Genomic DNA, 25,489 nt, shown 5'->3' with positions numbered 1-25,489 from the left:
GGGCGGCGGCTGATGCTTATAAACCGGCTCGCCCGGCTGGGCCGTTGCCGGGGACTGGCCGGCTCGCCAGCAGCTCTGGGGCCCTGGGCTCGGCGGCGGGGACCCCGCGTGCCTGGAGCGGCCTGCGGCGCGGGGCGGCTCGCCGGCACGGCGCGGGTGGGCAATCATAGCGTGACTGTGGTGGCAGCTCGCGCGGGGGAGTGGGGACGACGGGACGGGAGCGAGGCGCGCAGCAGCGAGTGAGTAGAGAGCCGAACGGCCGGTTCGCTTGCGGGCGGCTTGCCTTTGGGTGTGCAGCGCACGTACGTCGTTGTGGCAGGCCAGCGCGCGCGCGCGAGCGAGACAGGGCGTTCAGTCGTGGCATCACCGCTCATCAGAGGAACGGCAGGCGCGCGGGTCCCGCCCGCCGCCCGGCCCGCGGGGCGGCGTACGGGAGGCAGTAGGGCGCCGAACGAGTCGACCCAGGCAGCTCGCACGAGCTAGCAGTAGCTCATGATTAGCAGCGGCAGTGGCAGTACAGCGCCGGACCGAGGGAGCAATGCAAGCTGAAAGGGTACAGTACAGTAAAGCCTCATCCGGGAGCAATGCAAGCTGAAAGGGTACACCAACCAAACGCCCTATTCGGCTGGATGGTTTGCCTTGGCTAAACACTGTAGCGGCTGATTTTTTGTGAGAGAGCGTATATTGTAGCGGATGGTACTGTAGCAAACTACACGTGGTATAGTTTATTACGTGTAGGAGCGCGTACTGTACCAGTACTGTGGCTACCATGGAACTGTAGCTACAGTACCAGCCAGCCAGCGCTGGTCAGCGAGACGAACAGGCTGAAAGACTAAAGACCACGGCCCCTTTTGTTTATCCAGCAGGCCAGGCGGTAGCTGAAGCTTAGAACTCCCTGAGCTACTAGTAGCTCTCACTCCGAAACGGCCTGGGATCGAGATCCTTGGCTAGGAATAGTAACAAGCAGGCGATCGGAAGGCGAACCGAGCCGGCACTTCACACCTCACCATTTTTTCTCTACCAGCAGCTGCATCAGCAGCCACCGGCTTTGGCTGCGGCCGCAAGGATTGGCCGGCCGGCTTGGCTGCTGCCCGCCTGCCCCGGCCTCTCCTGCCGCCCTGACGCCTGGCCCGGAGCGAGCGGGAAAGCGGCGGCGGCAGCGGCACGGCCACGTGAGGGCTCTGCGCGCCTGCGCGTCGGGGATCGCCGATCCTCCTCGTGGGAATGGGGGCTCCGGCCGGCCGGCCGGCCCTGCCGCTCCCTCCTCGGATGCCCATGCGCCCGCCCGTGCTCCCCCCTCCGCGGCGTGCGCGGAGGTGCAGGTTGCGGATCTTTCTTTGTTCTTAGGATCATTTTTTTCGAGGGGATAATCAAACCAAACGTCCAAGCCTTAACTTGACCTGCGGGGCAAAAACCGTCCCCACGACATTATATTAAGAAGAAAATTTTCTTACACAGATCAAGAAAACCTTCGAATCTCTGTCCCCATCCATACATAGTGGTTCGTCGGTTTGTGAGTTAGACCGGACCTAGATTATGCTTTGAATATAGAACCAGACGAAAAAAATTTTTTACTCCTGCACTACCTATCGAAAAGTCCGCCCCGAAGGAGATCGAACCCCGGCTCGCAAGCCAGGGGCGCTACTGAGCCACTAGCCAGTTCGAGTTCGCGGCCGTTGGCCAAACGTCCAAACCTTATCTGGACGTGACGAGACTGACTGTGACGGACACAGTGACACTGTTCGTGGGAGCTTTGCCAACGTGCGGCTGGGTTGTTTTTCCTTTCCAGGCTGGGCTGGGTCGTTGGAACCCGACGAGAAAGAGACGGCTGGCGACGGCCCAACCCAACGTGTCTTTGAGCCTCCTGCCTTCATGGGCCATTCATGGGCCTAATTCCCTGACCTGACGGAAGCCGAGATGACCATGTGCAAGGTGCAAGCAAGAGCGACATCCCAATCAATATTCAGAGTCACACAAGAACGAAGCAACAAAATGCGAGGTAAGGAGTGCACTGGCAGCGCGGCTCACTGACATTCAGTCTTTCCTGCAGAAGTTCTGCACCATCCAGGGCCAGAGACGGTTGAATTTGATCCCGTGAAACCCTCGTGATCCAACGAGGCTCCCAGTATGCTGATGCTGTGATGCACAACATTTCGGACCACACTAGGTTTTAGAGTTGTGCAAAAGCACCCCCAGACCCCCGTTCCAACATCAAGATCCGCAGTTATTCTGTTTCATTGCACAAAATGTTACAAGCAGCACCAGCACCCTGGTACAGTTTACAGTCTACAATATGGTAAAAGCACAAGCCTAAAAATGGGAATCTGGTACAGAGAAGCTGAGGACTAATCCGGCATCAACGGAGGTCGCCAAGGAGTTACTCGGTCGAAGGGATGAGGAACTTGAGGAAAGGTTCAGCCTTGGGGGCGATGGACCTCACGTCCTCAAATGTGGCCATCTCAAAGTCCTCGTACTGGAAGCCAGGTGCACAGGTGCATCCCACCAGGGAGTAATGCTGCTCTGGATCCCTCTTCCGGGACTTTACAAGAACGCTGCCATCGGAAGCAAACGACTCAACATCAAGCGTGGGGAAGGAACCAAACCACACGTTCGGTGGCACGGTGTACTGAGGGCGCTGGCCGGCTTCGAGGTGTGGGCCGATGACAGTGAGGTCAATGTGGCCATCATCGTGTAGCTCAAAGACCTAAAACAAACACGGAGTAGCTGTATTAGATAGAGCATGCAAATTAGTTGCCTAAGTGCTCTGGTCATGGTATAATAGCAATAAGAGACAGCTCAATGATGCCAAGCAAATAGATGGCGCTAACCGTGAGAGGCTCTCCCTTGTAGAAGTGCCAGGTTTCTGCACAGGGAATGCGGTGGAGACATGAAACACTCCCTGCAGGAAGCAAGAAGTAGATTGCAGTGCTCACAGCACGGTCGACTTTATCTGCAGTATATGTTAGGAAACATTAGATACATATAAACCTATAGCAGCTCAATTTCATATTCACATGCCATCCAGTAGACAAGTGGTACTCTAGCTAGCGAAGATCCACCCGCCAACCTTTAGCTAACAGTTAGTTACTGATGGACTAAAAAAAAAGAGAAGTCACTCAGAGAAGTTTCCACAGCTACATACCCACATTCATACATGAATATACACTAAGATGGTGTTTGGTTTGTACGACGGTAACGCAAATGGTAATGGAATCAAATCACGGCGCATCTGCTGCCGTAATGTGGGTCACTCTCTTTGTTTGGTTGTACTCCGCTACCGAGGGAGAGACAACACGGAGCCGCTCCATATCTATTTGCACCGGGTCTAGAGCAGCATCAGATTTGTGAAGGCCCGAATATGCTAATGGTGTGATCCGATTACAGGAGGCCAAAACAAACAGTGAAAAACGGAATCTGCTACGCTATGTAATCAAATCATGTTACAATCACCCAAACCAAACACTACGTGAAGTTGAATTATAAAGGCAGCAGGCAAGTTCTTCGATCTTAGCAGATGATACATGAGCTAGACTGTATGCATAAGACTTTTAGCAAAAGGCTGTAAATGACCTAAAAATCTAAAATGAATGGTGTTTTAACATTGGGCCCTATTTGGAAAGCACATGAATTTTTTAGGACTTGGAACACAAATTTGAACTAATTCCGGAGGATTTGGATCCTGATCCATTCTTTCTTAACCAGCCCTTTCAGGTTCTGACCGGAATCAGGGCACTTGTGGCGATTCGAACAGTGACCAGACTTGGCAGACCTAATTTGTCTGAGGCAAATACCAGATGTTCAGTTGCAGCTGTCATAGGTCCTAGAAGAAAAGGAGAAAGCATAATGCTGCAATCCTGAAACAGGAAAGCACATCAGCGATGCCATGTCACAGAGTACTTAAATTGGAGCCATATGTAGGCAATAAAAGAGCACCATCTTTGCTTAGCTGAACAAAGACAGGAACCACAACCGAGCAAATTTATCATTACATTCCCTAGCATTCCCGATTGGCCCACTTCATGGATCATGATGCATACAGCTGCCACACGGAGAAGTAGCACGCACTGCCAGACTTATCTGGCTTGAATTTCCTAGGTCGCAGAGAGCACACCCTACCGAACCTTCACAAATTAGTCAAACAGCAGCGAATCAAAATCAAACACTACCCCCACCGATATACCTAGCTAAGGCCTGCACATGCCCGAGCCTAAGACGCAACCAATTCCGTCTCAACCCGGTGCGATCGCACACTATCCCGCGCAATAATAATCAGCCCCCGCGCAGCGAGAAAGCATAATAAAAGTGTAAAACGAGCACTAATCCCCCCTGCGCGCGGTGATCGAACGCTACGGAGTAGGGATCGCGGGTGCACGTACACTGGGGCGGGAGCTGGGCGGTGGAGAGCGTGACGGAGCCGTCGCGGAAGGTCTCGGCGTAGAAGCCGCCCTCCGGGTGCGGCTTCAGATCCAGCAGCGCCGCCACCTCCGTCGCCGTCATCTCCTCCGACGACATCCCGTCTCCCCGCGCCCGCCCGCCCGCGAGCTCCCTCGTCGCCGGAGCCCCGCCTAGATCCGGCCGGCCACCGGCGCCGCCCGCGCCCTGCTCGCCGCGGGGCTCTCGGATTTTTCCGCGGAGGATTTGACTGGCTGGCTCGTTGAATTCCAATTCCTCCGCGCGGTGGAGCGCCCCGTGTCTGTTTAGCCCGCGGCTGGAATGTGACGGCAGGGAAAGCGGAGTGGGTTGGTGGTGGCCAACAATTTGTTCCGCCGGTCAAGCCGATTGGGTGTTGAATCCGGAGAACACACGACTCCAGGTGTTACGCTTCCTCAGTAATCCTAGCCTCCTAGGCAATGGCGCGCTGGGAACAATGTAATTTATCCGTCAAATCTCTAAACCTCTAAACGTGGCCCAAGCTCTAGCCAGCCATTGGGCCACGTCACCCGTTTTTTTCCCGTCCATTGGATCTTAGGTAGCATCTGCTCTGGCCGTTGATCTCGGGCTTGGTTTCTCGACCTTTCGCGAGAACGGCGCAGCGGCCGACGCCTTCTGCAGCTTGCACCTCTCCTCCCGTCGGTGTCACCATCCATTGCTATGGCCGCCTGCTCGCACTCAACCTCGCGCAACCCCTCTGCTCCTCTCCTACTGACCGCATCAGTCTGCTCCGGCCATCGGGCCTCGCCGAGCCCGCCAGACTCACCGCCACCTCCTCTCCCTGCTGTTCGTTCCCTGCCGGTGCCCCTTTTCCTTCTCCGCTGCGTACTGCAACTGCTCCACTGGGAGCCACTCCTATGCCTGCTTCGCTCGCTCAGCGCTCGACGCGGATCATCCTCGAGCAGCAGCTGGAGAAGGTCAGCGTGCAACAGCTCTCCCGTCATCAGCAGCCGCGAGCACCCTGGCTGTACGAGGGCGTGGGCGTGGCAGACCTCACGTGGCCCTACCCGTTCGAAGGAATGGCGCGCTGAGCTGCGGCGAAACGGCCTGAGCTGAAATCCAGACGGCAACAATGCTCAATAAACTACTGCTCACAATACACTTTGGGTGCTCACAACCCGTTCGATATAATGGCGCGGCGAGCTGCAAGGAACCAGCCCGAACTGCAGTCCAGACGGAAACTAGCCTCAAGCTGCTGCTTGTGAACGATGGCTTTAGCAGCAAGCTGGAGGATGGAGATGAGCTCACGGCGCATGTGGAGGGCACTGATGAATGGACACTGAGACCTTGTGTACCTGTCAGGTCGCTTCCATGTTTGTTTGCCTCCTCTACCTGAGTTGTTTGCCTCCTGTTTCAGGCTTCCATTCATCATGCAGAGTCCCCTCCTCTACCTGAGTTTGCTTGCCTCTGTTTGATAAAATGCCCGTGTACTTGTTGAAGGATCAAAGCAACCATACCTGCTGCAGATTCTTATGGTCGAGGTTCAACATCAAATTGTGGGTGCAAGGCAGCCTATTAGATCATTGGCGTAGACAAACTGCAACTGTCATTAGTAACTTTAACCTTTCCTGGATTTTCCTTCAAAAAATTATTTAATTTTGCCGGAATTAAGGAATTCCCATCATTGTCCTTATATTAGTTTAGTACACAAATAATAGCAATTCCAGCTAGCTTGCCAATAGCTGTGCTTAACTTCTTATATTGTACAAGTAATTTCAACGCATCCCATACAACTCTGAGCATAATAATTTGTCAATTTACTTAAAAGGATTGAAACTTTAATTTCTATAGAGACAAAAATATGTTAGTGTTAGACTTTTCAAAAGCCTCCATGATTAGTTTGTTAGGTGTAGCATCTTGGTACTCAACTTCTCGAGTTCGATACAGGAATAAGATTCTTCTATTACTAATTTTTTTTGAATTCAACATAGGAATGTGACACCAAGCTCCAGTGCATAGTAAGGAGCTCAGTGAGGTGTTGGTGGAAAATGAAGAACTTTGATGTTTTTCTCCCCTTGATCTATCCATCACCGTGGTTCTAGATAAAAGTTGCTACTACTTCAGTTCACTGAAAAAGCTATTAGTAGCTGTATCATTTGAAAGTCAGGTTCATGACACAGTATTAGCTTGTTAACGATTATGCCAACCAAATTAATAGCAAAGAGTAGTGTCCGTTTGGACAGCATAACACAGTACACTATATTGCTACCTTTACACTGCCTAGTAGGATAAAACTTTTATGCCCAAAAAAAAGTAGGATAAAACTTTGTGGGTTACACAAAAAATAACCAACAAGGAAACAATGAGGGGATGACAAAAAATGTCCCACCAAGGACTGGGCATTGATTCATATATATGGCCAATTTTAGTAGTATATTTAAAAACATTTGTTTACACATGGACAATTCTATGTTGCAGTATCATGTGCAACGAGCAAAAACTTAAAAAATATTGCTGGAAAATGGAGACGGGAGCGAAACCACAAAATTTATTCTAAGGAGATATACTTCAATCAATTTAACTTCAAGAAATGGTTACTAATTAACTTCTATATTAATTATTGGGTACACATCTCCAACAATTTACTCTCCCAGGTTCAGCCAGGAAAAATTGTAGATTATATTAAGTTTAGATGATCTATAATCGCGATTATTTGCAAAACATCCTTCAATCTGTTGTTTCTACTTTTATGTATTATTACAATTTGTATGATAAGGCTACAAGGGAACCTATGGTCCAAGATAGCTCTTGAATTCAAAGGAAAATCAGTATTTCCATCATACAAATAATATATACATACATTGCGAAGTCTTCCACTCGGCAGCTAAACTGGCGTGGCAACGCCGCGCCCTAGGTTTTCTAGTTTCCTTTCTAATCTGAAACCAATCTAGGAGTAACTTGCAGCCACACAATTTTGTAGGGGTGTTAATTGACGGTCTTTAGATGCATCTCCAACTTTTTTTAGTTTAAAACTTTGTAGTATTTTTTCAAATTGAGAACTTATTTTTAAAAAATAGTACAAATTGAACTAAAGAGAGTTGGAGGTGCACATAAGGGTCACCAATTAACACCTCTACGATTTTGTGTAGGATGTCTAATTAGACGACAGTTTTAATTTCAACGAGCTTGAGCTAGCCAATAGTTTGGTACTTCCCCTATTCCAAATTATTACTACGTCAGTTCTAAAATATAACAACTTTTTAACTATTCAAAATTAATTATTTTCATCTTTGACTGTAGATAGTAAAAAATAATATAAAGGTTGACAATATAAAAATGATAGTAGTTGTTTTAAATTTTCTAGATAAATAATTTTTTATACATATAAATATAATAAATATTAGACAGACTAATAATTATGAACGGAGGAATTATTTCAGGATAGGAGGATGCTTTCATGGTTTATGATCGTAGAGAGATGATCGGGGTGATTTGACAGCCCAAATGTTGGAAGCGGTCACAAGTCAACATCGATAACGGATGTTTAGTTGGATAAAGACATAATGTGAAATTATAAAGAATATTTTTGTAAATTATGGTTGTGGTGAGGGTGGTAGACTTAATAATAACTATGAAATTAAACTGACAAAACTACCCAATGTTGAGTTTACCTTCGCCTGTGACTTTTGCAAGTCACGGTCGATCCGACCGTTCCACCCCTCTCTTTCCCCACCTCTTCCTTCTCTTTTTCCCTTCATCATTCTCCTTTTTTTCGCCTTCCTCCGGCGACGAGGAGAGGCGGCAGGGCAGCTCAGATCCGCAGCGCCGCCCCCCCCCTCCGCCACCGCACCTGTGCGGCCTCCCTCCCCCTCCGCCACCACAGCTCCGCGGCTCCCTCCCCTTCCGCCGCCGCATCTCCGTGGCCAACCTCCCCCTCTGTCGCCGCTCCTCCGCGCCCTCCCTCCCCCTCCACCGCCGCAGCTCCGCGGCCTCCCTTCCCCCTCCGGCGCCGCACGTCCGCGGCTTCCCTCCCCCTCCGCCGCCGCAGCTCCGCAGCCTCCCCCCCTCCGCCGCCGCCGCACCTCCGGCGGGCTCCCCAGCGGCGCCGGATCCGCAGTGGAGCAGCGCGCCTGGGTGGGGCCGCGGTGGGGGAGGGAGGCCGCGGTGGGTGGGGCCGCCGGACCCCTTCTAAAAAATGTTTTCATCTGATTTTTTTTATGCAAAATATTATACCTGAGCCTTTTAGATGCAAAAAAAATTTATCTGAGTTTTTTTTTAATGTAAAAATTTTCTCATCTTTTAGTTTGTTTCTTAAAAAATTTTCTTCCAAATATTTTCCCCTTAAATTTTTCTCGCCTCTTGATTTTTCTCCTTGAAAATTTTTCTATCTCTCCAAAAGAGTTTTTGAATTTTTTCTAAACTTTTTTTATCACAAAATGACAAAAAATTTATTAAAAATGGAAAAAAGGCACGGTCGGAAGATCGACCAAACTCATCCGTACGTCGACCGTGAAGTAGCGTGACCCACGAAACTAGGTGGAGCGGCATCGAAGGCGCTAAAGCCGAGCGAGGTGTTACCGAAGGCAAAGTGACATGTAAAGGTGAAATGCACCCGATAGTCGAGTGGGGTGACGATAGAGGAGGAGCAGGAGCTCACTCGCACTCGCAGCACATGCTAGCGTTAGGGATAGTTGCCGCCATGTGGCGAAGTAATGACGTGCAGGATAGCGACGCGCCAAGAAGCAACAACAACTGCTCAGATGGAGAGGTTAAACTAAAGTGGAGTTAACGAAACCACCATACTAAAATATCGGTGTTGCCACAAATTCTACAACTTGCACAAACACCTAATTCCATCCGGCACGCATGGGTGTCGCACGCACGCACGGACGCCGGGCTGAACCCGTCGCCGGCCGGAGGTGCTGCGACCTGACGCCGCCGCCGGTCCGGATCATCCGGCGGGCACCCGGCACGAATCCGCATCCGGCCTCCCCAGTTACACCTTTCGACGGAGGGGAGGGGGCCAGCAATCCCAGTGGGGCAAGCAAAAGAGCCAGGCGAAAAACCGGCCAATTTTTTCCTCTCGTTCATACGGGCGTCGCGGTTCAGTTCGGCAGGAAACAATCATTGCGTGGACACGGCAGCCGGCGCCACATGATCACCGGCTCCGGCGAGGTGAGCGCCACGTTCTTCGTTGATCAACACCGGAATTATTTCCGGGGAGGGAATATCCCCCCATTATCGGCGAATTATTCGGTGGTTAAGCCTTGGTTGGGATTATTATTCATTCAAACGGGCATTGTAATTATGCGCGGTCGATGTTAACGAGAAGCGAAAAAAAAAAGAATAAAAGCAAATGCAGTAAGCGTAGCTGGGGAGTATCAGGGATTCAGAGTCGTCGATACAAATGTCACAGTACCTGATTACTGAAAGCGAGGCCTGCAACATCAACAGGATAGCTCGGTAACAGGAACTCACTTAAGTGAAACATCAATGATACTAGGTTACTAGCTCGATAACAGGAACTCGTGCCCTACGAAGTTGAAACACCAGTCTCGCTGAATGTATGGCCTATGCAGTGCAACACTTCTATGTACGGGAGACCAAATGGCTCCCCCTGTGGAGATGTCTGTATCATACTGACTGTGTCACGGTGCTGTGAAGTGAGAAGTGTTCAAAGTGCATTGCTTTTATGGCAGCTAAATATTACTGAGAAGCTGACATGTATGTACTCCAGCATAATTTTCTTTTCCATTGAGATTGAGAACACACAAAGTTCCCCTCTCGACAAAGAAATATCCGATTATAGATACAATACAAACCTGTACCCGTGTCATTTGCAAGGTAAAAGGGGAAAACAGAAGAAATGATGCAGGTACGCCAAGCAAGCAATTGCAGCTCTACAGGACCTGGTAACTCTATAGCGAGAGATCAGTCTCTAACAATATAGCAGCTGCAACGGGAAGGGTTGGCCAGGTAGGCACTGAGATTATAGCATTGTCTCAGTTTCCCAACAGCATGCTAGCTAAAATTCAATACGCATACAAAAAATGCCAAACGATACCCTCTAGGCTACACGTATACGGTGGCAAATCTTTCAGCTTACATTACAATGTTCTCTTCAAAAGAATTACATCAAGAACATTATAGCTCCAAAGGAAAACAATCAGAGCCATTCTATTTAATGGCATGTATGTCGTTACATCATAGGTAATGCTGGACCATGTGATGCCAGAACACATACAGCACCACCCCAGACATACCATTTTCAGTTACATGCATTGGTACATCATATTGTGCATTTGCCAAGAGAAAAAGGGCAGGCATAATGAAGATAAAGATGGGGGTATTGGATCTTTTTGCACAATTGACTAGTCACACACTTGTACAAGTGGAGAGCGCAAGAGACTAATTTCTCATACCCTGGTAACAACATAAAGCAAGGAAGATAATAGGAACACTAACTGAACTAGTAAAAAAAAGACCTTTCAAGAGGAGAGCATCCCAAAGTGGTGTACAGGGAAAGTAATCACACGATTGAAAGTACTCTTGCCATGGCAGTGACAGAGCAGTATGCATTTTCTAACTTACTGGTTGTATGCTAGTAAGCTACAGTAGTAACGAAGTGCCAAATCTTATGGAAAGCTGCCAATAATGATAATTTAGTAGTTTAGCTTCCTATTGGTTTTGACACCTGAAAAGAACTGTACTATAGAGAAGACTAGAGTTTCCTTTTGAAATTGTAACAGCATGATATTATCATATTACAAAATCATGTGGTACATGAGTCATATAAATCTTTTTACATCTAATCCACAAGCATAGATCCTTCAGATAATTGTTAACAGTGAAAAGGGCAACAAAAGCTGATGCAAGACAGGGCAGAAATGCTATGAGTTTCAACTATCCAACATTACTGAAAGAATTTCCTATATGGACAAACTACTTGCAAAATTATATAATAATAGTGTAAGAACTGAACAAGTTCTCTAACAGAATGGGAACCATATGGAGGGCGATTGACAGCTTCAACAAGATCCCAAAATGTATTCATGTTTCGCCAATTCTGATAGATGGTCGCCAACTTTATCTCTCAAGTATAAGAAGAATAGTGGAAATAGAACCCCGAATGCCAGCACCAGCTTCCGTGTGAAGAATCAAAGAATAAATAGCAACAGCAATCCAGTTGAATGCCTGAGGTGAAGTCCTTCATCCATGTGATCTCCTCCTATTATGTGGGGTAGGAGGAACACCCTCAAAGAAATCACCCACAGCTATTTCAAGATCCTCAACAGAATACTTGATGTACAGTTCTGGATGCTTCCCATTCTCTATGTGATGTCGAAACCTGCCAAGGAACGACCGGTATGCTGGTAGTAGCTTCTCTGCAATCGAAATCCTTAGCTCCTCCCTCAGCTGGTTGTCTGGCACACACCACCCAGACTGCACCCTATGTGCATCCTCAAACGCAGCATTGAAGGACTTGAACCGCTCCCTCAGCGCTGATTTAGATATTCCAGACGAAAATCCACCACTTACATGGAGCCCCTCATCACGCAAACAGTTCAAGATCTTCAACCATGAGGTCCGCTGGTAGTTTGTTGCTGCCATTGTGAACTTGCCAGTAAGACGTTTCAAGTAATCATCGCCAATCATGCCCCAGAGGTCTGGTGAATCTTTCACCTTGTGCACAATGTAGTGTACATTGTTCATCATGAACAAATGTGAAAGAGCTGGATCCTTGTAGAGTGCCGCCTTGCCCTCCAGGTTGTGTTCAAGAACAACAATGATCCAGACAATGTGGGAGGCAAGTGGCAACTGGTTCTCAAGCTCAGGAAGCTCGAGGTCCGCCAAGGACGGCGCGAGCTCATTGCCCTCAGCAGCAAGACGGGCACTAGCCGACGGCCGCGATATGATCAGCTCGGAGAGCGTGACCTTGTAGTCGCAAATGAGGCTGCTATAGTTCATCACATACCGAGTGAGCGGGTGGATGGTGCCGCCAGGCACCGCGGTCTTGGGCGGGTCGCGGAGCACGGCGTTCTCGAACTCCGAGAGTACCCCCCTCACGGCGTCGGCAAGACGCGACTGGATCTCGACGGCCTGCACGTATATCGACTCCGCCGCCTTGGAGGCGGCGAAGATGTCGGAGACGTCGGGGAGGAGGTCCGAGAGCGCGTCGTGGAGGTCGATGATCTTGAAGAGCTTCTCAGGGGATCTGCGGCCGATGCTGATGGCCTCGGCGAAGCCGAAGAGCTGCAGCGCGGCGCCCTTGACGACCTCGGCGAAGGGGGTGTCGTGCGTGGCGGGCGCGGCGGCGGCGGAGATGGTGGTGCTGGAGATGGGGAGGTCGTGGAAGATGTGGAAGCAGAGGCGGCGCTCGCTGGCGAAGACGCCGCGGACGGCGGCGCGGGCGGCGCGGATCCAGCGCCGGATCTTGGCCTCGAGCGCGTCCCACTCGAGGCGCTGGACGTCGCCGATGCTGAGGCGCTCGACGCCGAGGCGGCGCAGGGAGGCGTCGACGGCGGGCTTGCGGACGGAGGCGTAGACCTGCGCGCACTCGCGGCCGTAGCCGGCGGCGGCCATGCGGGAGGCGATGGCGCGGAGGTCGGCGACGGCGTCGTCGGGGAGGAGGTCGATCTCGCGGATGCTCCGCAGCGAGCGGTAGGCGCTGCTGCGGCGGCCGATGGAGGAGGAGACGGAGTCGTCCTCGTCGGTGGCGGGGAGGTCGGCGGAGGAGGCCGAGTTGGAGCGGTCGCTGGTGATGGAGAGCGAGCTGAGGTCGGCGAGCGCCTCGATCTCGAGGTCGAGCGCGCGGGAGGAGAGCACGTGGCGGAGCTCGTCCTCGAGGCGCGCCATGGCGACCTGCACGGCGCCGGATCCTCCCCCCGCGGAGGACGAGGAGAGGCGGCGCGGGCTCCCGACGGCGGCGGGCGACGGCGGCGCGAGGCGGCGCAGGTCGTCGACGGCGCGGAGGAAGCGGTCCGCCTCGGCGCGGTCCCCGGCGCCGTCGAACAGCATCGGCTCGTCCCCCGCCGAGGCCGAGTCCCACCGCATCACCACCCGCTCCGCCGCCTCGAGCTCCGCGGCCGATCCGTCCATGGGTGGCAAGCTGGGCTGACTCCCCCGCCGCTTCCTCTTCCTCGATCCGAAGCTGCTGGCCTGGCTGGCTGGCTGGCTCTGCCGCGGCGGCGCGAATCCGGGGAGCCGCACGTGTGGGCGCGCGCGCGCGTGGATGTGCGCGATGGCGCACGGGGCGGGGCAGAGGGGGAAGTGATATAGAAGTGGAGGCGAGGCGAGGCGAGCTGGCTCCGCTCCGTGTGCTGCTGCTCGCAGCTCGCTGCTTGCTGCTGCCGGTCGCGCGAGCGAGACGGGCAAAGCCGGCGCTTTGTTTTCCCGTCCCTGTGGTGTGAACTTACTTTTTGTTTGGACTCGCGAGGACTAGGGAGCGAGAGCCACAAACTTTCTCTTCTTTTTTTTTTTGAGAAAAAACTTTCTCTTCTTTCAGAAAGAGCCATAAGCATTTTATTACTCTTATAAGATTTGAACAAATTACAACTCTGGGTAGAGTTAGACAGCCACATCTTGAAAAAAGGGTAACGATGATGTGGATTATTGGAGGGGAATGGTTGTATCCAAGCAAACTGATCCCTGCTTTTTCTATAGGCGAGGAAAACCACACGGCGCTATATCTTGGGACATATTTGACATATTTTCAAAATATAGGGGTGTTTGGGAGGAAAACCACACCGCGCTATATCTTGGGACATATTTCCATAACATGGGGTGTTTGGGAGAGCTCCACTCCACCAAATTTGACTCCACTCCACCTTTTTTTATCCAAACACATCACTCAGCTCCACTCCACTCCACCAAATATCAGCTCCACTCCACCAAAAACCTGGAGCTCCTTAAGAGGTGCTCCACCAAAATGTGAAGCTGATGGAGTTGGAGAATATTACCCACCTGCCACTGATTACACACTTCACATACCCTTTCAAATAGAAAAAAGTTAACATTTCCCAATCCAGAGACGTCTGCTGCCCACCGCCGCTTGGAGCTTGCCACCGCCCCTGGGGCTCGCCGCCGCCTGGGCTCGCCGCCACTGCCCCTGGGGCGCACTAACGCCAGGAGCTCGCTGCCGCCCCGGAGTCCAGCCGCGCCTTGGAGGTACAATCGTGGAGGTTTGGCCACGCCTCGGAGTCCGACCGCGGAGGTCCGGCCGCCGCCTGCTTTCACCCCGCGTCGCCGCCTGGAGGTCCGGCCGCCCCTAGAGGTCGCGCCACCGCCGCCATGGAAGCCCGAGCGCCCCCTGGAGGTCGCGCCACCGCCCGCCATGGGAATCTGGCCTGGAGGTCGCACCGCCGCTTCCCTAGAGTTGGAGGTCCAACCACCCCTGGAGGTACCCGGCGCCGCCTCTCATCGCTAGCCACGCCGGCGGTGGCCTCTGCCGCGCGGGCGAGGGGCACACTGGCGGAGGGAACACGGGAGGAGGGAGGAAGAATGAGAACTCAGAAAGGGAGGGTGTAGAGGTAGAAAATAACTTACCAACGAGGGCCGCGTGGAAGTGAGAGGAGTTGAGATGGGCTGAGCTGGGCCGCTGCTTGCTTCTTGGGCCGATGGGTAAAGGGAACTGGGAACTGAGCCTCTAAAATTTGTGGAGTGGAGCTCTCCTAAACAGAATGAATCACAAGTGGTGGAGTGGAGCTGGAGGAGTGGAGTTGGTGAAGTGGAGTGGTCCCAAACACCCGCCTCGCGCTCTATTCTCCGTCATCTTGACCTTGCTCCTTTGTGGCTCCGCAGTTTGAATGTTGTCCTTTCGGTGACGATGAGACATTCGATATTGGAAATAAAGCAAGGTAACAAAGATACGAAGGAGGGGTAAAGACTCGGTAAAATTGGGTTTCATAATTCTATTGAAAAATGAACCATCAAATGAACATGGAAACTCTTTAGAATTTTGCTTAGATTAACGAGTAATAAAATCCCAGCCGCTACATCATCGTGTCCTTATTACAAAACAAGCAAACAAAAAGAAGCTAAAAAGTGAAGCAGTAGTTTTTCAAGCATCTCTATCTCTATAAGACGAAAGCTGACCCTGGATCGGGCTAAAATCGGGCGCTCGTTCGGCCACGTCGCCTTTATTTTTCACCCGTGCGATTCTGATCGGACGGTAGGAACGTGTTCTCGCGAAGTGAGGGGGCTCGCTGGCCGCCGCGAGGGGAACCCGCCCCGGCCGTCGTCCTCCTCCTCCGCCGCGCGCTGGGACCGCGCCCTTCACCCGGCCCCGCTTGCTCCGGCCGTCCCCGCCCCCGCCGACCACCACGGCCTCCACCCCGGCGGCATCTGCTGCTGCGGCCGCCGCGGAATCTCCGAGTGGCGTCGGCGATGCAAACGAATGCGCTCAGAGGCTACGAGAGAGGCGAGGCTGCTCTGTCTACCCGAGGGCCGGCAAGCAGGTGGCTGCCAGGGCGCTCTCCTGCTAGAGAGTCCATGATGGCGCAGCACTGCTTGCCCGTCACCCATCCGGTGGCCCGGCTTCGAAAAATTCTCCGCCGAGCAGTGACCTCCTCGATTCCACCGACCCAGCCATGGACTTGGGATGAGAGCGCGCTTGCCCGTGGCGCCTACACACCATGCGCTCAACCTCCCCCACATTCTCCGCCACCACAGTTGTTCCATCTATCTAAGCTCCCCCTTAGTCCAGGAAATGATGCTGGAGAACGGTGTTCAGGAGCACGCATGCAAGTTACTCGACGAAATGCCACTGTTGGTTGCTGCTAAGGGTGCGTTGGAGCTCCTCCTGTAAGTGGTGAATTTAGGATTGTCTCAAGGAGACAGATGCGCCCCTTTCTCCTACTTCATGTGTTGTGTCATTCAGACTATTTTTTTCCTTCTTGAAAATGGCCCATGGTGAGCTGCCTGAAAGAATCCTCAAGGAAGAGCATTATTGTCACTGCTTCAGTGCTTGTCAGTGCATGTGCATCTTCTTAATATTCAGCTCCAACATGCAAGATAGTTCTTATACATATGGCATATATATAAGGGATCCCTATATATAATGTTAAGTCAGTAAAGAATTGCAGTTTGTTGAAATAACAGTCAGTACTATGCAACAAAATAGATTAGCAATTCCCACTGGTTTAATTTTACAAACAATAAATTTCTTGAGCACTCAATCTACACATGATTTCTCATTTATATTCTTTTGTTTTCCATATAGTTATTCATTTCAACAGTTGTCATTCCCCAGCACCAAAGAATCATATGAATATTCTGAGCTTGTGTCCATTGGTCTCAGAATTTGTAATCATGTATATGGATTTTTTTTCTTACTCAACAAGTATGGTGTTTCAGGGACGTGCACATGCGGAACCAGGAGATATATGGATGGAGCCCGGGCAAAGTTCATGGCAGCTCTCCGTTCCACCATAAGTTGAACACAAAGAATTAGAGTGACAGGCAGATAATTTGAATGAAAGTTGAAACAATATCGTGTTGTGCCATTCCACGTGCTATATCTCAAGTATTTAGGATCAGAAAAACATCGCTAAGGTGACTCTGAAGGAAACAAATATCATCCTCAAACCTAACACTGGGAATATGACGTATTTAGGATCAGAAAAACATCGCTAAGGTGACTCTGAAGGAAACAAATATCATCCTCAAACCTAACACTGGGAATATGACGCGGGCCACGGCAACGCCGCGCCATGTTTCTAGTAAAGCCGATTACTATACCACGCTTCACATAGACTACATCACTATCGATTCCAACAAATTGGCACTAAGGGTGATGGTCTTCCTCATTTCGCAACTATGATCAAAAGGAGCTAGTGAGTGCTCTAGAAATGATATGCATGTATTGATTGGTTATCAAAGACCATATCATTTTGACTAAGTCAATTTGCCCAACAAAGAGCACTAGCTCTAGCCATGATTTGATACTCTAGAACCCTCCTTAATCCACCTCCAGACATGTTTGAGACACTTGTTGGAGGATTGAGAGGATTTTTAGTTTCTAAATATAGGTATTTTACTTGGGCCTATTTTATCATTTTGGAGAGCTCTATACATAGATTGGACTGAAAATAGTACATTTTTGCATAGGGTCCATTGCAGAGTATGTTATTTATTAGGTTGCACATTAGCTACTACAGCAAGCAGATCATGCAAAACACATAATTTGTCACTAACCAAAGATCTACGAATGGAACACTTAAAGAAAGCTATATGCATTCTTTCTTCCTAAAAATAATATTATAATAAACATGGTATTTTTGTTTAAAAGGTGTAACTCCAAACTATGTATCTTCCCAAAATATCGAGACACAAGAAATCCTTCACAAGGCCATACCAGAATTGAGTCTCGCTCATGATTTCTTTTGCACTTAAGTGCTAGTAGTATGGCTTAACCTATATTTATTTCTAAGGGGATTGTACCAAATTCCATCGTCATTTATTAATTTAAACAATCATTTGCGGATGAGACTTTTATTTTGCCCATGTAATTAAATTTGTGATGCCTAGCCCCCCTTGATCCTAATGTGTGCACACACACTATGTTCCATCTGGTGAGTCTATATTTCATTTTGGGATCATCACTTTGCCAAAAAAAAATCTCAATATGCATGTAGTAATCTAGCTATTTAAGTATGGCTTTATGCGCATCAAAGATTGATAATACAAATATGGATAGACTGCTAAGGGTGGAATTAATGAGAACTAATTTTCCCCTACGGATGTGCATGCACTTCCAACTACTAAGCTCTTTTTAGAACATTTATTCTATTTCCTTTTTCATTGTACTGAAAAATATTAGAAAAAAAGTTTAAAAATAAATAAATTACTCTTCCATGGAACCAAATTACATGGTAATAAATTTCGGTGTGTCCTTACCATTTTGTTCTTCATTTTTCCTTTATGTTCTCTTAAGTCGACAAAACCTTATTTCCTTTCAATTATTTTAACAACAGTTCGTTTCATACACAAGGTGTCTAGTGTCGTCTGGTATACTCTCCAATACTAAAATGGTTAGATACCACCATTCTACTTTCACCTCATCACGCATTATAAAATCGAATAGGGTGATACCTTCTGCCACATACATGACCATGCCTTGGGATGACAGGGAGCAGACATGTTCCATGGATCTCACACGTCACTCCGCTTGCCAGCCATGGATTTGGAAGGCGGGGCCGGGTGCGATGAACCGACGGGGCTGTCGCCGCCGCCCAAGTCAGGCTACCGGCATAGTTTATTGCCGCGGGACAGTGAGATCGGCGCTCGCCTGCGCTGTCCTCGCTGTCCTCGCGCATGGCTCCAGCTCCAGAGTCCTGGACGGGGCAAGCATGCTGACGAGAGAGAGATCCTCCTCATCTTCTCGAGCACTGGTCCTCTCCCCTGCCCGTGCGCAGAAGCTACTACCCATGGATTCGATGGGATCACCGGTTGTCAATTGCCGGTTTACAGCGGTGATTGCCCGGCCGTCAATTGTTTACGGCTGGTCTTATCTCGGAGGCTGTTTTGCTCATCGATCGAGCTTCATCAGAGTAAAAGCCGCGGCATTCTTCTTTCAGAAAAGAGTGGCATTTTTGAAAAGCTTTTTTTTTCAGATTCGTACTGCATCGACATGGGAATGAGAGAGTTCAGAGATCAACGGGGACGGCCGGACGGGACGAAGCCCTACCAAGATCATGGGCCACTGTACTACTGTGCTCTGTAAAGGAAGTGCCCACTGAATGCAAATCCTATCCATCCTCTCGCGGCCTTATTAATCCGTATGCCTCGGAGTGAGTTATGGCCTACCAAGGTACAAGGCGTGCCACTGTTCCTCTCAAAACAAGAAATTAAAAACAACAAAATTGGGAAGGGATGCTTTCGGCGAGCTCGCCGTTCTTGTTCTGTACCTCTGCACTGGCCATGGCTCCCAAACCAGCGATCAAGGTGTGTCCGATCCACGATCGAGCACTTGGCCTTGTCCCGCCGCCGGTCTAGCGCCTAGCACCTTTTAAACACACCACTAGAGGCGCTAGCTACAGCCATGCTTGTCGTCAGGTGACAAGGGCACCAAAGCATGCTACCACCTCTGTGATCTGGGCATTGTTTTTTTCTTCTTCTTCTCCCAATCAGTGATTCTCAAGCATCCACGTCGGGTAACAGTGACAACCTGTGGTCTCCTGAATTCCCAATCAAACGCAACGGTCTCTGCATAGAAAAACGCCTGCAGGATTATTCGTTGCTGAAACATGTCCAGGACACGGCGCCAACGCCTGCCTTTTCTTCGTTTGACAAGAGGCAGGTAGAGTCGTTTTGGCAGCATGCTAATGCTCCAATGCTCCATGCTGTTATTGCTGTAGGGTCAGGCAATTCTATTGTTGTTTTCCTCTCTTTTTTTTATAGAGCACATCACATACCGTTTTATTCTTTTTCAGGGCAGTGGCACAAACGTTCAACAATCATTCAGCTGACAGCTCCTGGCGTTTAGAAACTGCTTGATTTCTCAGCGATCTGACTTGGCACGCAGCATACGTTACCCTAGTACTATGAGTGTTCTTGTTGTTCTCGTGTTTATGTTCCTGTAGGAGCTTCCATGTCAGGAGATATATTTTTGATCCTTCATAGATTATTGTACTATATCATTTAAGTGAATACTAGAATTTATGTATATGGATGAACCTTCACATCAGGAGCTGTCCGCAATCCTGAAAATCCTTTTCCTTTTTGAATAGAATGCAATTGCTCATAGAAATGTACATAATGCAGCCGGTAGTGTGAGAGGCCAGTTGATAAAATAGTTCGTCATGCTACTCTGAAATCAGCCAAATTGTCGATATTATTACTTCCTCTGAAATCGGCCGAATCATCCATATTACTTTCTTTGCTTTATATATATATATATATATATATATATATATATATATATATATATATATATATATATATATATATATATATATATATATATATATATATATATATATATCACCTGCATGGCATGGATGCAAATATGAAAAAGAAACTGATTTTCCTCTCTGTGTGTCGTGCCTCATTAGGCTTCATCAAGTGCTAAAAAGTACGTTTTGATGGGAGAATACATACCAAATTAATTAATGATATTATGGGAGACTTTTTAGTTTTTAAAAGATGACATGTGGGGGCCCAAGCCGTGGATGGCGAGGGCGGCATCAGCATTGTGAACTTGCGTGCTCTTTAGTGTGAAATGAACGATATCTTTCAGATTGCCAGATCAAAAAGTTGCAAATCTCTAGACTGCACGGGCAACAGTTTTAAACAACTTCATGAAGTCAACTTGTACTGCCTATAATACAGCTCAGTTTGTTATCTTGCGTTCAGTTTGCATTACTAAAATGCAGGATAAAGTTGTCATCCAAGTTGGATCAAGGGTTAGGTAGGCATGGGCAGGTGTACATCTGGAAGATATGCAAGGGTAATGGGGTTGACTTTGTTCTCACAAAGGTTCATTTTTTTTAATACTATGTATGCGAACGCCGTACGCCGCACATGATGTTTGTCAAAACAGCACAGGAGAATCTTCTTCCTGAGATTTGTATTCTGTTTTTGAATTATATGCTGTCAGCCTGTCACTATATATTTTACTTGATGGATGGAACAGCCATAAAGTGGTAAATGTCTGATGAATAATCAGGTTCCAAGAATTTGAATTTGAAAACACGAAATAAGCTGATATGTTGTTATGATGGGCTGCATTCATTCTGAACTTCTGATGTGGAGAAGGGTTCGTGAACATCATGTCCTTGTTGAATGAAGAGTCTTTCTCTTGATTGTGAAATGGCATTATCATGGGCACTGCTGAATATTCAGACAAGTCGTAGGACGTGACATCACTTGATCTTGTAAACATCTTAAGACCCATGATCACTACGGTCCAACAGGTAGCTATCAGCACTTAAATTCTTGTTACCCTCCTATCGATCTCATCACAGAAACGAAATTACACGACAATTAGCTGCCAGGTTGGGGCTCACCTTTTTTTTTCTGAAAGGATTCTCCTTAGCACTGCTTGATTGGAAGCACCAATTGCATTATATTTTTCTGTGAAAAATTAATCTGCAGGCATCTTAAGGCTGCTAACCGTATCTATCCTCAGATTCTGGAGGTGCTTAAGTTTGAAGTTCTGAAAGAAGTATTCTTGAAAATAATTTGAAGAAGGTACCCAAATGCTTGTTCTTTAGGTGCAACAGAAGTAAGATTGTATGGTTCTGAAAATGATTGCCGTACTTGAACAGTTATTAACAGTTCTCCCATCTGGAGTTCTGGACTACCCATGCAAATTTTCAACGAGCATTGTCGTTGAAAGTCATCTATCTAAACTGTTGAGAAGTTCAAGTTTGCAGATGCCACACCTAGCAACTGCTAAAGTTTCAGAACATGATGATATTCTGGAAATTCTCAAATGATATGCTCCAGAATTAAGGTTGTTTGGTTCTGAAAATGGTTGCTGTACTTGAACAATTATTAACAGTTCTCCCATCTGGAGTACCCATGCAAATTTTTCGACGAGCATTGTCGTTGAAAGTCATCTATAAGAACTGTTGAGAAATTCAAGTTTGCAGATGCCACTTTTAAGGAAAGTTACAGCCAAAATAGAAGGAACAAACTGAATTTTTATGTTTGTAGATGGAGCAATAAGTGAGCAGCAGAGAAATCCTGTATAAGTTGATGACTTTGTAGATTCACTATTCCGTTGGTTTGCTAAAAGATGATGATCTTGCTTTCGGTCCATTGCTCTCTCTCTTTTTTTTTATATCAAAAGTCCAATGCTCTTTAAAAGAAATGTTTCGGTTTTCTGCATATGTTGCTCTCTGAACTGAACTTTGAGATGACATTTTGCCCCTTGCATGATCATTAGATGAAAGCAGTTCAGAAACTATAATCTTTTATATATACACGTATTGAATTCATCAGGTACAAGCAAAAGATTCAGAAGTAACTGCAGACTGAACCGACAGCTCTCGGGCCAACAAAAAATGCGAGAGGAAACACCTGCGCAGGAAAATCTCCTTGCAATTCTAAACACGCCTCTAATGAACATCTCCCGTGTCCCGGCCGGCGGCCGGCGGCAGCCTGCTCCGTCCATGTCACTCCGTCTGCGCTTTGCCCCTGTACGGCTTGAGGATCTGGAAGGAGCAGAGCAGGCTGGCGTCGACGTTCATGAGCGCGCCGGCGTTGTTGAACTCGCCGCAGTAGTTGGGCGCCGAGAATATGGTGACCAGCTGCCGGTCGGCGAAGAACTCGTAGCCGTCCTCCACGACCTGCAATGGGAGCAATGGCGATTTATTTAGGACTGAGCTTGGAGAAGAGCACGGCTGCCCTTAATTAAATGGCATCGTATCTAGTGCAAACCAAGGACCTCGTGCAAACCCGTGCAAACCTACTAAAAAAAGTTTCAAAAAATTCTGAAAAAAATCATGAATGTGCTTCTCAGGTTACCTCATCTATATATAAAATTTCATGGTCAAATTCGTCTTACTCTAGAAGTTACAAAAAAGACAAATTTTCTGACAACAATAATGGTTCAAATGCATCTCAAATTTGTCTTTTTTGTAACTTCTAGAGTAAGACGAATTTGACCATGAAATTTTATATATAGATGATGTAATTTGAGAAGCACATTCATGATTTTTTTCAGAATTTTTTGAAACTTTATTTAGTAGGTTTGCACGGGTTTGCACGAGGTTCTTGGTTTGCACTGATATGTTCCCTAATTAAATTACCTGGTGCGCGCGGCAGATGAGGTCGAGGTCGTGCTTGGTCAAGAACTCGGCGACCTTGTCGGCGCCGAAGGTGAAGGAGACGCCGCGATCATTGTCGCCCCATCCGGAGCTCTCGCGGTCGGGGTCGGACCAGAGGAGGTCGCAGAGGAGGCCCTGGTCGGGGACGTCGACGGGGCGCTGGATCTCCCTGATCCGGGCGAGGCTGTCGAGGTCCGGCGACAGGCCCCCGTGCATGCAGAGGATCTTGTCGTCGATGACGGCGGCGACGGGGAGGCAGTTGAAGCAGTCGGTGAAGAGCTTCCAGAGGCGGACGCTGAAGCGGCGCTTGCACTCGTCGTAGAAGCCGTAGATGCGGTTGATGGAGGCGCACTCGTGGTTGCCCCGGAGGAGGAAGAAGTTGTCCGGGTACCGGATCTTGTACGCCAGCAGCAGGCAGATGGTCTCGATGCTCTGCTTGCCGCGGTCAACGTAGTCGCCCAGGAACAGGTAGTTGGCCGCCGGCGGCAGGCCGCCGTACTCGAACAGCCGCAGGAGGTCCGAGAACTGCCCGTGGATGTCACCTGCATCATCAGCAACCGCGGCGAGGCCAGATCGACGAGATAGATTAGTCGCCGCCGGCGACGGCGAAGCCAAAGTACTAAAAATGGCTTTGTTTGCTCACCGCAGACGTTGATGGGGGCCTCGAGCTCGAGGAGGTTGGGCTGGGAGAGGAAGACCTCCTTGGCGGCGACGCAGAGGTTCCGGATCTCGGCCTCGGTCAGCAGCACCTTCTTCCCCGGCGCCTTGTGCTTCTTCCCCTCCAGCAGCCGCCGTATCAGCTCCTCCACCGCGCTCCCGTCCATCACGCACGACGACGTATCACACCAACCCGGCGGCGACGAAGCTCTCGTCCTTTGGTCCGACCGGACAGGCGGCCCCTTGCCCTTCTTGGCCGGGGTGGCGACGCCAACGAGGGGTGCGCCCGCAGGGACGGGAGGGGGAAGACGAGGGGACCCCGCGTGTCGTGTTGTTTGCCTCGGCCCCCGTTCTATGCCGCGCAAACGCTTGGCCCGCGGCGACTTGCCAAATCGGGGCGGGTGGCGGCGTGGCAGCGGGAAGAGCGGCTCGCCGGTGAGGCTGGGGGTCGGTCAAAATGCGAATCGCCGCCGCCCCGCCAGCCAGCGGGACTGCGGGAGCACATGTTTTTTTCCGGCAGATTTTTTCTTCGACATCGCACAGACACGTGGCATCTTTCTATTGGATGGGTCAGCTGCGAGCTCAAAATTAATCCGCCATGCATCGCAGGGAACCATGCAGCAGCGCCACGTGTCGACTAAATGTTTGACTGGTCCGACGTGAGTTTATTTGTAAACTCCAAACATATTCTTCTTTCAAAATGGAGGATCCATTTTCAATTCCGTTTGAACCACCATATTGTTTAGAATAAATGCAATGAAATGTTGAATGTATTAGTTCAACATTTTAAATACGCCGATTCAACTAGTTTATGTGAAAATTCTAAAATTGTCTAATTATAATGTTGAATTATGTGTTTACACGGAGATTGAATAACTCTTCTGTAATATTAAAAGTCAAAACATCATCTCATTCTATACTTTTAAAATTAAAGAAGAATAAAAAATGAACAAAAGCCTGCATGCTCTCCCCGCTCTGGGAGCCTGCTGCTTAAAACGGCCTGCGGGCTCCCAGCAGATGATTTTATTTTGTACAACAGGACCGGAGCAAATGGAACATCGTAATGGGCTTCAACTGTTGGGTTTAAAGATTCAAAGGGCAGCCATCTTCCACAAGCCCCCGGAGCTGGTAGGCCCAGTTGGAAAGAGCATGCTTCGACGCGCTACACAAAAAGACCAACCTGTGGGTGTTCTGATCGGCCCAGTTCGAAGGAGGCGGGTTTTTCTTTTTTATATTTTAAAAAAATTAAAATTTCAAAAATATATGTGTCGCCCCAAAGTGTTATTTTTTTTCTTCAAATTTGCAACGAAGTCCCTGGAGAAAAAAAGGGGGCCTGTCGCCACCCCAACGGGCGACAGGGACCTGTCGCCCACCCCTCGGGCGACAGGGGGTGGGCGACAGGGACCTGTCGCCCACCCCTCGGGCGACAGGGGCCTGTCGCCCAACCCTCGGGCGACAGGGGCCTGTCGCCCGTTGGGGGGTGACAGGCCCCCCTTTTTTTTCCAGGGATCTATTTTGAGCTATTCGAACGTGTATTCGTCATCATCGTCGGCAGGATCTCGGCCGCTAACTCCTACGGCACCTAACTTGTCCTTCATTAAATCACGGAAAAAAATCGCAAGAACTTCCTTTATTTCACGAGCATTATGGAACCCACAAACACAATAAGTTCACATCAATAGTATCTA

The 25,489-nt window shown here is 49.1% G+C and overlaps 3 protein-coding genes and 1 long non-coding RNA gene across 5 annotated transcripts; 1 reads left to right on the top strand and 3 right to left on the bottom strand.

Moving 5' to 3' along the window:
* Positions 1-2,203: 2,203 nt before the first annotated feature.
* Positions 2,204-4,779, bottom strand: LOC120679322. The gene is made up of 3 exons (XM_039960880.1): positions 4,377-4,779; positions 2,829-2,950; positions 2,204-2,704 (listed from the first exon to the last, which is right to left on the bottom strand). Exons 1-3 carry the CDS (start codon positions 4,510-4,512, stop codon positions 2,378-2,380), a joined length of 585 nt encoding a protein of 194 aa, XP_039816814.1. The 5' UTR covers positions 4,513-4,779; the 3' UTR covers positions 2,204-2,377.
* Positions 4,780-11,081: 6,302 nt separating this feature from the next.
* On the bottom strand, positions 11,082-13,735 carry LOC120679367 (exocyst complex component EXO70B1-like). The gene has a single exon (XM_039960946.1). It carries the CDS (start codon positions 13,468-13,470, stop codon positions 11,581-11,583), a length of 1,890 nt encoding a protein of 629 aa, XP_039816880.1. The 5' UTR covers positions 13,471-13,735; the 3' UTR covers positions 11,082-11,580.
* Positions 13,736-15,509: 1,774 nt separating this feature from the next.
* Positions 15,510-17,088, top strand: LOC120680290. 2 transcript variants are annotated; one of them, XR_005677572.1, is made up of 3 exons: positions 15,510-16,154; positions 16,726-16,923; positions 17,006-17,088. It is a non-coding gene; the product is annotated as an uncharacterized LOC120680290 (long non-coding RNA). The 2 variants fall into 2 exon arrangements; XR_005677571.1 differs by having other exon boundaries at positions 15,511-16,173.
* Positions 17,089-22,262: 5,174 nt separating this feature from the next.
* LOC120680271 (serine/threonine-protein phosphatase PP1-like) lies at positions 22,263-24,281 on the bottom strand. The gene is made up of 3 exons (XM_039961889.1): positions 23,788-24,281; positions 23,127-23,686; positions 22,263-22,664 (listed from the first exon to the last, which is right to left on the bottom strand). Exons 1-3 carry the CDS (start codon positions 23,966-23,968, stop codon positions 22,491-22,493), a joined length of 915 nt encoding a protein of 304 aa, XP_039817823.1. The 5' UTR covers positions 23,969-24,281; the 3' UTR covers positions 22,263-22,490.
* Positions 24,282-25,489: the final 1,208 nt, after the last annotated feature.

This window comes from Panicum virgatum, chromosome 6N (genome assembly GCF_016808335.1).
Source record: "Panicum virgatum strain AP13 chromosome 6N, P.virgatum_v5, whole genome shotgun sequence".
NCBI lineage: Eukaryota > Viridiplantae > Streptophyta > Magnoliopsida > Poales > Poaceae > Panicum > Panicum virgatum.
This window is presented reverse-complemented; position numbering and strand designations above follow the sequence as displayed.

Excerpts from the sequence above, each read along its gene's own strand:
- LOC120679322 (XM_039960880.1), bottom strand. The coding sequence starts at position 4,512 with ATGTCGTCGGAGGAGATGACGGCGACGGAGGTGGCGGCGCTGCTGGAT. Across the intron at positions 2,951-4,376 it reads CGCCCAGCTCCCGCCCCAGT|ATAAAGTCGACCGTGCTGTG; the intron begins GTACGTGCACCC and ends CATATACTGCAG. Across the intron at positions 2,705-2,828 it reads ACAAGGGAGAGCCTCTCACG|GTCTTTGAGCTACACGATGA; the intron begins GTTAGCGCCATC and ends TGTTTGTTTTAG.
- LOC120679367 (XM_039960946.1), bottom strand. The coding sequence starts at position 13,470 with ATGGACGGATCGGCCGCGGAGCTCGAGGCGGCGGAGCGGGTGGTGATG.
- LOC120680271 (XM_039961889.1), bottom strand. The coding sequence starts at position 23,968 with ATGGACGGGAGCGCGGTGGAGGAGCTGATACGGCGGCTGCTGGAGGGG. Across the intron at positions 23,687-23,787 it reads GGCCCCCATCAACGTCTGCG|GTGACATCCACGGGCAGTTC; the intron begins GTGAGCAAACAA and ends CTGATGATGCAG. Across the intron at positions 22,665-23,126 it reads TCATCTGCCGCGCGCACCAG|GTCGTGGAGGACGGCTACGA; the intron begins GTAATTTAATTA and ends CTCCCATTGCAG.